The sequence below is a fragment of the Apteryx mantelli genome, chromosome 2, assembly GCF_036417845.1.
Source record: "Apteryx mantelli isolate bAptMan1 chromosome 2, bAptMan1.hap1, whole genome shotgun sequence".
NCBI lineage: Eukaryota > Metazoa > Chordata > Aves > Apterygiformes > Apterygidae > Apteryx > Apteryx mantelli.
The window spans coordinates 167,641,541-167,652,309 of record NC_089979.1 but is presented as its reverse complement, the minus strand read 5'-3'; the positions used below and the strand labels follow the sequence as shown (position 1 = coordinate 167,652,309).

The window sequence follows — 10,769 nt, the reverse complement described above, 5'->3', positions numbered from 1 at the left end:
GAAGCGGCTTGAATTCACCTGCCTTAATTCGCACAAAAGCAGAGCAGGGCTGGATGACCCAATGTCCCAGCTTCTACCCCACTGACAGAAGAGCAGCAACGTGCCAAGGTTGGGAGATAAAACACTGCAGTTACTTCTGCTGTTGTTGTCTGACCGTGGCCTTAATGACAAATCTTTAAAGCTAAAGAGACTGGGTGAAGTCGGTGAAATTACCGCAGGATGTATACCTAAGTTAATGGTATTCAGGTCTGGACAATACAATCTGTCCTTACTTCTCTGCCTCCCCTAGATATGCCCTGTTCTCCCGTTACATCGTTCTGTTTGTAAAAGCTGTCACAACTTTTTGTGTTGACTAAAGGCTCATTAATAAGGAGGCCTGTGACTGCCGAAATATTTATATGTGAAGTGCAGAACTGTTTGCTGTAAACGTATGCCACGGGGAGAATAGTGGACTTGAATAACTTCTTGTCCTTTCTTTGTAACAGAGATTGGTGTGCTGGGAAGTGAAGCAGTAGAAAAAGAACCATTAACAGGAGCTGAAGGATCTTTGAAGAGGAAACCGGGACTCTCTTCATTCAAGTTATCAAGCCTCATGCCAAAGGAGAAAGGTATTCTTCATTGCCTAAGTCATCAGCTAATTTTATCATGAGATATCACTATGAATACAGCTGCGCAGCTTGAGGCCAGTAGCTAAGGATGGATCTGCATAGCTGTCCTGAGATAGTCCTGGACCAACCCGTACAAAGCGAGCCAGACTCCTCTGTTTATATCATTACTAGTGTCCCTGCTAAAACTCTTCTTGTGGCCATGCTTGCAAATTGGAGCCATTCTAGGAAGCTACTGCAAAGGACTAAACTCGACTTGTACGCTATAAAGAGAAGAAGTGGAGTGTCCAAACACCAGACAGCAGAAGAGGGAATAGTGAAGCTGATATTGGGGAGTTTCCTAGGCTCCAGTCCCGTGTGCACGTGTAAGGGCCAAACAAGCTGTTGCAGGAGACAGAGCTGTGAAGTGAGCAATGTGGGGGCAGCCCCCCTCAGATGTGGCTGCTCAGTGCTGGCTTTTCCTCCGAGGTCTGTCTCTCCAACTAGTCAGGGATCGTGGGCATTTCCAGCCACTGCCTCGACCCTGTTCCTGCAGTCTCACTCGCATTCCCTTTATTCAAGCAGTATTCGGCCAGAGCCCCGACAAGCCCTGGGAAGGGCAGGTGTGCGAAGATGGCAATTAATCCTGGGCACTGTGGATTAACAGCACCACAGAGACACAGAAGAAACCCTGAAGTCTCCCTTTGCCATGGACACAGCAGATATCATGCTCTAGGGCTGTTTTCTCCTTCCACCTCCAGCTTTTCCCTCCTCCTCTCTCTTCCTGTGTTGTCTTGGTCTGATCCCCTCATCCTTGGGCTGTCATCACTCAGTTTTGCCCACATATATAAGCTAGGCCAGTAGAAAACTCCTGCTGTGGCATATATCTCCTCTGAGGAACTCTGCTGCCTTTGCTGTACCAGCAGGGCTGTGCAATGCAGATGTTCCTCAAGTGCCTTTCAAGGGTCAAATCTGCCCTACTGTCCAAAAACAGTTAAATACATAGTGAGCAATAAAATTCCCAGAGGAAGAGCGTGCCTAGTGTCCGCAGGAAAGTTTGGGACATCAGAGAGAGAGCCGTCTTGGTCATAGTGTATGGGCAGTCATGCTGTGTACGTGGGACTGAAGGGGCCTTCTTTATTTAAACGGAGCCCATATGTTAAATGTGCAGGGGATTCTCGAGAAAACAGTGGTCAAATGAATGCCAGAGCATGAACAAAATGTCCTCAGACTGGTCAAAAATGTTTTTTGATGTTTTGCATGTAACTATTATCAACATAGCTCTGCTGGCCTCTCTGAATAGCTGCTGCTCCTCTTCTTTGCAGCACCGATATTTGTTGAAGAGCTCATAGACCAGGCTACTGCCGTAGGACAGTGTGTAACTCTGTCGTGCCGGACGGCGGCTCACTCCTCCCTGCACATCAACTGGTTCAGAGGTGACTTTGACACTCCTTTAGAGAGGTCCTAGCCTCCGGGGTAGGCTGGGACGAGGGCGGCTGAACGCAGGAAAACGTTTCAGCCTCCTCAGTATAAATTTGCACGGTTCTTAATTTTCATATCCTCTGCCTTTCAGATGGGATACCCATCCACAGCAGCAGTCGGATCCTCATCTCAGCCACACTCAAAAACTTCCAGCTGTTAACTATTCTCTCTGTTAATGCTGATGATTTTGGTATTTACACCTGTGTGGCCACCAACTCCCTGGGCTCAGCATCCACCTCTTGCATCATAAGAAAAGCTGGTAAGAGAGGAAGTAGCTAGATTTTTTTTTTTTTTCTGCTTGTGGTAAGTGGTGTATGCAGAATTGGTCAACTCTTGAGGATTTGTTCCTTGGTTTTCCCCCCTGTGCTAGCTGTGAGAACCCAACTGAAATCAGGAGACCTTGGGACTTGACAGTCAGAAGCAGAGTGGATTTTAAGCAAGAGGACCACTGTGATAGCTAATGCAGCTGGCATTCAGGAGCAGGCACAGCAAGATAGATGCTGAAGGTTAACAGAGTTAGCAGACCTAGTTCAGTCTGGCAAGCAGGTTTGGAAGCTGAAGGTTGCCCCAGGTTTGGAAAACAACAGTACTTCTGGCCCTGGAAAAACGTGACTCCCTTCCATGCACTTGGGAGTAGGGTATCTCACCTGAGCTTTCTGTAGATAGGTTCAGGGGAAAGTTTCTCCTTTGCCTGCTCTAGTCCACATCCACAGCCCTTGCCGTTTGGTAGCAGGGCACATTTTGCACTGTGTTCATTCCCTCTTTTCCACTTTTTAGTCTCTCTCCTAGATTCAGAGCCAGTCAAGTAACACTGCAGTTAGAACCAGGTTTTAAAATCTTTGCTGTGTTTAAACTAGGCACAGTTAAGTTACTGTTCCAATAGGAATCATTTTTTAGAAATAGATTATCTGTAACAAAAAATGCCGGGTGTGCAGGAATATGTCACAGCAGTGCTATAGATAACAGTCATTTTCGTGCCTCCTCTCGACAGAAGTTCCTCCAAGCCCTCCACCCCCTGACATCGTGGAGGTCTACAAGGATGGAGTGCAGGTGGTCTGGAAACCTGTGGAAACCAACACCCCCGTCCTCTACACTCTGCAGTGCAAGAGCGAAGGTAAAGTGGAGCCTTATGCCTTACAGAGAACATCTCAGTCTGTATGATCTCTCCACCAGCTGGGTATTTTTTTTTTTTTTCTGAGAAACAACTATTCCTCATTTTAGCATTCTAGTTTAGAGTTAGGAATGAAAATCATACTGCCATGCTTTAGCCACGTAAAAGTTCGATGCTGTGCTGGCTAGCCCTGCATGCAATATGTATACTTATGCATATACTTAAAAGGCTTTGCTAAGGTGTGAATCAAAGTAGGTCTCATGGAAACGGTGACCAAAAAGTGAACTGTCCGTGCAAGAATACGCATGGTTGCACAGGTGGTGCCAAACACGTAGTCCTGAGTAATCCTCTCAAATTGCAGTTACGACGGCATTATACATAATAGCACCCAGCAGCAGTGATTAGCAGTCACTATCATCCTTTACCTGGGTTTTCTTTGCAGTCAGTGGAGAAAGATGGCATCTCAAGAAGGCAATCACCCTCTACTAAATAGGCATACGTTCTTTCTCCATTGACTACAAAGAAAGTTTAGGGTGAACAGCCAGGACAAGATGACAAAAGTTCGGCAAGACTGCGTGCCATCCTTTTGATGCTCTCTTCCAAGGCTTGCTCCAGAATCTGCTGAAGTCAGTGGATGTTTTTGCACTTAATTCCATGAACTTTGATTCAAAGCCCTAAGCCTGTTCTCTCTCATGGGACTGCTTTTGCAGTGCTTATTATGAATACCGCTACTAATAGTCCTTTCTATTGCAGTCCTGCATACACAGTCATTTGAATTGAATGGTTCCATGTTGTTTCTTTTAATTCTCCTAACAGACATGCACTTCATTCTCGATTAACATGAGCATGGGCAGAAGCTTTCTGCCCGTTTACTCTGTGCTTGATGTCAGATGCTTTTCCTCCAACACAGTCTTCTTTATTGTTACTTCTTTTGAAATAACTGAAATAACACAGGCAAGACTTTGGGCAAGATGTTCCTATTAGGAAGAAAAAACAAGAAACAGCATCTGCTATCTTCACTCACATTCTGTGTATTTGGCAGGAACGTGCAAAGTCGTGCTTTTCCATATGCAGGCGGATTAAGATAAACAGAAAACAATTCATTCTCTTGTCCTTTATCTGACAATAGGTTTTTACGCACTGCCTCCGCAGGCACGTCTCTGATTCTGAGCCATGGCTGCTCCTTCTTACACGTGCACACACCATAATTCAATCAGTACCCAGCTGAGTCCTTGACACCTTTGTTGTGGGTGGTGAAATATTGCCTGTGTTACGGCTTGAGATACTCTGTTGTTTTCAGTGTTTATTTGAATGAAAGCATGGGCTTCACCTCAGTCGTGGTCAGGAAGTTTGAGTTCAGCCTTGAGCACGGTGCCAATGTCAACGTGCGGGACACAGCAGCGAGTGAAATGTTTGCAGGGATTTTCCAGCTCCCACCTTAGTCCCATGGGTAATGACTCCAGGACAAACCGTCAATTTTATTTTCTTGAGAAATCACTTGAGCTTCATAACAGTGGAGTGAGCTTGGCCCTGGTTTCAAATACTGGGTTTCCTAGGAGGATGTTAATGGATGGTTCTTTTGTGAAATCCTGCACTTCATGGTTTCAACAGGATTCAAGATAGGACCAAAGGGGAAATACAATGCTTTTTGTCAGGGTTTTGTCTGGAGTTCTTCATGTATGTTTGCACTTGAGGTTGGTGGTATGAATTAGAGAAACAGAAACTGTACAAGCAAGTTGCATCATTCCTCTGTGACAACATTGCCACACCTTGGACTGATTAAATATAAAACAGCTGGCTTCAGAAGAGAGGAGGTTGCCACATGCACAGCTAGTTAAAACATCTGCAGAAGAGGGCCATAACACACGTTTTCCTTCACTTAAAGATTGCACTGCTTTTCCATATTTCTGGCACGTGAATAAAGTTGACGCAAAGAAAGAGTGGCATGACCGTCCTAACCTCTTTCCCTCTTCCCTTGGCCAAGATGGGGAGTGGAAGACCCTTGCTACGGACATTGCTGACTGCTGCTACTACGCAAATAATCTCTCCAGGGGGTTCGTTTACTGCTTCAGGATTGCCTGCATCAGTAAAGCAGGAATGGGCCCTTACAGCGACCCGTCTGACAAAGTGAAGATCAGTGAGCAAGATGAAATGGGTAAGCTACTTGGTTATTGGAAAGCATTTTGCTTTTGCTGCATCGAGACAATTGCACCTTTTTAAATACGGCTTCAGAAGTCAAGGGGGAGCGAATCAAGACCAGTTCCACTTGGCTCAGGGTGTTTTGAGACCTTGGCCTCTTTGGCTGTCTTATTCACAAGTAAATTCTTTCCTAATTCTGGACAGAATTAGCAGAATATCTGTGTAAGGCATCTAGAAACTGTAGATCACGCACTGAAGATAATATGCTTGCTAGGCCTTTGGATACCACTCTGTTTTGAGGTGAGATCATGAGGAAACAGGCCTGGGACAAGAAACTTGTTTCTTGAGGCATTAATCTAATAATACGTGTCTGCCTTCAAGTCACCTATTGTCAAATTCCTTTTTGCAAACGTGTCCAGCATTTCCAAACAGATGCTTTAACGTGTCAGGGAATGTTTTAATATTTCCAGGGAGCACTCAGATAGAATTGCATGCCAGGACCAGAGCAACTTGTTTCAGCTGATGCCCTGAAATACCCAGCTGAAACAAATTTCGTTCCTTTGGCAGCATCTTATCATGCACTGATGACTGGTTATGTGAGAAGACAAGAACCAGTAGCTGAATCAATAGTCAGCAATTGCAATGAAAGTTTTGATATCGTAGTCATAGGACACAACATACAGTCAGTCTCATATGGTCTGGAGTGATGACACCAGGGAACTGCTGTGTGGTCAGTCCAGGATTTGTTTGCATTAAAATAGGATTTGGTGTCACAAGTGGGAGACAACATGCAAACTTGCCTGGAGAAAGCTCTGCTATTGTAGTTATCTTTGTTCATAAAGAGATAGTGGAGAATGGCTCAGAGAGGCTGTAGTTTCCACACAGAGGTGTTTTGCTGTGTAATCCACATCATTTTTTATCTGCAGAGTTTCATGCTACAATGCAGGACTTCCCATCAACTGCTACTGAAGAAGAGAGTGAAATAATAGCACCGTCCGAACCTTTCCCAACCTACCAAACCTATGCCTTCCAAACAGAGATCAAAAGGTAGGTAACTTAACTGAGTGCTCAACTAACCAGAGTGAAATGCTTCATGTAGCTAGAACTTAGAAAAGTGACTTTTATAAAAGCCCTGCTCAACTACTAGTATGGTATTTTGATGAAAACGCCTCCAGCAGCAATGACATTGGACATAGAAACCTGAGATCATTGGCTGAGCAATCTTTGTTGTGGTTTACTAGGATTCACTCCTGCAATATAAAGTGGCTGTACAATTTAGAGGCAGAGGAAGGAAGTGCCGACTGTGACAATAGTTGCGATAACCCAGCATAGGGCATGGATGAAAAATATGCAGTGGGATCCTGTTGACTTTAAAATACAGAAGCTCCTGGCTCTTCCAGAAATAGCAGAAGTTTAACTTGCCTTTGTGTTCCTTTGTACCAGGGGGCGTTTCAGCATCGTCCGACAGTGCAGGGAAAAAGTAAGCGGCAAGACATTAGCTGCTAAAATCATCCCTTACTGGCAAGAAGACAAACAGGCTGTGCTCCTGGAATACCAAGTCCTGAGGAAGCTTCATCACACAAACATAGCTCAGCTGAAGGGAGCCTATGTCAGCCCACGGCACTTGGTGTTGATCCAGGAGATGTGCGTGGGACCAGAACTACTCCATTCTTTGGCGCTCCGGTAATAACACATGGAGGAACTCCTGGAGGGAAGGGTTTCTGGTCGGGGCTGGTGTCGGCAGCAAAACAGCTGTTGTTTTCATTTGTCATCTTCGATTATCTCTTTCCATCTGTTCCAGTGGGCTGTCATTGCTAGATTTGTAGTGCATTTGTTCTGCGACTTCTTATGACACAAGAAGGTGCTTAACTTCCCTGCCTGGTTGGGGCAGAGGACAATTCAGGGTCATCCAGTTTAGAGGTTGAAAGCATCGTACAGTAGTTGATATGAAACTCTCTCTCCCGTAACAAGGAGATTACTGTGGCTCAGGAAGCCTTGTTTCCCCTCCAGATCGTTTCTCATGATGGCTGCAAACAAATCTGCTGAAATCCTCTGATTAAAGGAGTGGGAATGGTGGGCATCGAATCTGCATTTTTATCTCTGCACCACCACTGCTTTCTCTGTAGTGCTGTTCACACAAGCCTCTGAACCTCTTGCATCCATAAACCAGACTCAAAAGAGGGACCAGCCTCTCCATATGTAGTAGATTCCCTAAAATGAGTAGAGTTGCTTTTGCTGGGCTTGCAAGGACCTCATGGGATTAGACTTCCAGGGGAGGATGACAGTGAGTGGAGAGTAGAGCTCTTGAGCATGCAAATAGGACACCTCTGGTTTCTATCCCCTTTCTTCTACCAGGCCCTTCTACTCAGAAGTGGAGGTCCGAGATTACCTGTGGCAGATCCTCAGTGCGGTTGAGTACCTCCATGCCCACAGCATCCTGCACTTGGATCTCAGGTCTGAAAACATGATCATCACTGAGCCCAACCTGCTGAAACTCCTGGACTTTGGCAATGCACAGTTCTACACACAAGACAAAGTTATTACCATGGACAAGTGCATGGACTATGTTGAAACCATGGGTAAGTACAGAGTTGAGTCAGAGCAACCTTGGCCTTTATGCAGTCCATGGTAAATAAAGTCAGACTGGGCAGTTGGCCACGGTGACAGTTTACAGCTGGTCCCAGCAAGCAAGGTCTCCCTGGTGCTGCCTTCTGATAAAAGTCTGTGTCTGCAGGAATGGCTGGCGGTGACAGCTTTGTCACTTGCTGACCATGGGGAACACAGCCAGAGGTCATGGCCAGCACCACTCTGACTGCAATCCATGTGCCCTGAGTTGATGGGTGTAGTGCCACCGTCCTCGCTTTGCCTGGCTGCCGTATGTAGGGCTCAGGAGGAACCACAGACAGCCTGGCATACCCAGGCCTGAGACTCGACTGGCAAACCACAAAGCTGACATCAGGGATGTCCCTGAAAGCCACAGAACCCCTTGTGAACATATGCTATATCCATAGGAATATTCATGCTCTAGCCCTCATATTCCCATTGGTGTCATGGGGTTGATAGGAGAGAAGAGACATCTGTTTTTTACCAGTGAGGAGGAGACCGGGCCCTCAGCATCCCCCGTGGGAAACGTACATGATACATAAAATGGGAAGTAGTAAACCAGCCAGATCAGGAGGTGCAAGAAACCCCAAAAAACAAAGCCCCTTAGAAATGAGCTCAGAGGTGCCCATTGGTTTTATGTTCTCAAAGTTTCATTGCATTTACGACCCATGGAGATGTCCTACCTCGAGCACCTCCCTGTGCTAGATGGTTTTTTTCTCCATCCTTTGGGGAATGTAGCAAAGTACCGAAGTACCTACTGCTTTTGTGCTGATCGTAGTGCTGGAGTGTGGAACAGAGCTTGGTTCACTCGCATTTGCTTTTCTAGCTCCAGAACTGCTGACAGAGCAAGGAGCCCTCCCTCAGACTGACCTCTGGTCCATTGGAATCACAGCATTCATCATGTAAGTCAGTCTGCCACAGTAGTCACTTTAAAAGTGCAATTTCAGAGTCATCAACCAGGGGTGATGCATTGACTTGGATACCTCAACCTCAGTTATGTCTTTTCTCCTTGGCGATGCCACAGAAGGGTGATGGAGGGTGTGCAGCTGGCTGCCCCGTGCCAGGATGCTCATGGCCCAGAGATGTCTCCAGATGGAGCAACAAGCTGCCTGTATAGCTCCTTTATTCTAAAAGTAGACCCAGCAGCTGCTTGTGTTTCTCACTCAACTTCATTTCAAAAGCCCCAACTTTAACTGGAAAATTTGAATTACACCAAATGGCTAAGCATCCAAAGTCATAAAACCCACTGAAGAACACTGCATGACCTTCCTCTCACTGCTGGGTGGGAATTCCTGGGAGCAGAAGCATCTCTGGAGTGGCCTTTCATGCTGATTAGTTGTTCTTTTGGGTTAGGTTGAGTGCCAACTACCCCATCAGCTCTGACATAGCCTGTGAATTCCTGAGAACGGCCAGGAAGGGGAAAGTGAAGCTCACGCGATGCTATACCGGTCTCTCGGGAGGGGCAGTGTCGTTTCTCCAGAGCACGCTGTGTGCAAATCCCTGGTAAGGCAGTGTCTCCTTTCCCAACAGGACAGTTTATGCAGATCCTGGTTATTGCCCCTTCTTTCTCTCCATTTCTTAGGAGCTTCCTCACCCAGCATGGCTCCTTGACTGATGTTCTCACATTTTTGTGTCCTGGGGGAAGGCCATCAGCCTCAGAGTGCCTTCAGAGCCCATGGCTCCAAGAGACAGGTTTGGACAACAGACAGCAAGCGCTGGTTACCTTTCCCACCACCAAATTGAGGAATTTCCTCATGGAACGGGAAAAGAAAAGGGGCCTGCTGTGCTCCAAGTACGGCCTGATGATTGCACAGTGAAGCAGATGAGAAGACGCCGGTGAATTGTCTCCCTCCCCGCTTCTGCATTTAGTGTTTGGCACTAAAGGATACTGTCAAGTTACTGTGCATCAGCTGAGTTAGGGTAACTGCCTGGAGTTGTGCATTTAGCTCTCTGTGAACGCAGTTTAGCATAACTGTGAACAAATCCAATTCTTGCATTTGCCACAGGGTAGGAATGAATGCCTGGACTGTTAGTATGGCTCATCTGACTGATGGTAACTTGACAGTATGTGTGTCACTTGGCTCCAAGCTTCCTGGAATAACCAGGACGGATTTGTCTAGCCAGTTCTGAATGGGACTAGCTACCATCCCCGAGTAGCTTTGCAAATCCTTCCCTGAAGTCAGGAAAACTCCACGCATGCGAACACAAAGACTTCTGCCCCTTGTCCCAGGACGCGGCACCAGACACCCTTTCAGATGTTACTGCGCTGCTCGTCCCACAGTAACAACCGCAGCAAGGTTTGAGTGACGGATGGGCTTTCTCACCTGCCTGCAATCCAAAAGAAGTCAATAAACAGTTATGATCAGAAAATAGCCCTGAGGCAAGGAGGAGTTAGAGAAGGTGATAATTAGACTGTAGGATGAAATCAGAGTAAATATCAGAAAGCTTCGCCAAGGGGAAATAGTACGAAGTGTAGCACCTGCCTCTTTTTGAGCTGATGGTGAATAGCAGCGTATCTAAGGGCTTTGGACAGAAAGGCCCAACCGGATAAAGCTCTGAGCAGCCTGGTCTGAGCTGATAGCTGACCCTGCTTTGAGCAAAAGATTGGACTGGAGAGCTCCTGAGGTCCCTTCCAACCTGACTTACCCCGTGATCCTATGTATTTGCCAAGTACCAGACAAAAGGGTGGAGTGGTGGGACTCTGCCAGCATCCGTGGGCGGCTGGGCTCAGCATGTTGCTTGCCTGGCCAAGTACACAACCAGACAGCACTGTCCTCACAGGGCCTGACCCCGGCTTAAACACAGGGCTTTGCCACCCAAGCTAGAGGAGAATACTTCTAGCTGTGAAT

General features: G+C 46.6%; 1 protein-coding gene across 1 annotated transcript in view; it reads left to right on the top strand.

The window, feature by feature from the left end:
• Positions 1–10,343, top strand: part of LOC136991343 (obscurin-like) — a 138,135-nt gene extending 127,792 nt beyond the window's left edge. Inside the window, 11 exon segments of the mRNA XM_067292209.1 lie at positions 486–608; positions 1,910–2,020; positions 2,158–2,325; positions 3,058–3,180; positions 5,162–5,332; positions 6,243–6,363; positions 6,760–6,999; positions 7,672–7,895; positions 8,747–8,822; positions 9,274–9,422; positions 9,559–10,343. Of these exon segments, the coding sequence (XP_067148310.1) occupies positions 486–608; positions 1,910–2,020; positions 2,158–2,325; positions 3,058–3,180; positions 5,162–5,332; positions 6,243–6,363; positions 6,760–6,999; positions 7,672–7,895; positions 8,747–8,822; positions 9,274–9,422; positions 9,559–9,737 (1,685 nt within the window). The 3' untranslated portion in view covers positions 9,738–10,343.
• The last annotated feature ends 426 nt before the right edge of the window (positions 10,344–10,769 follow it).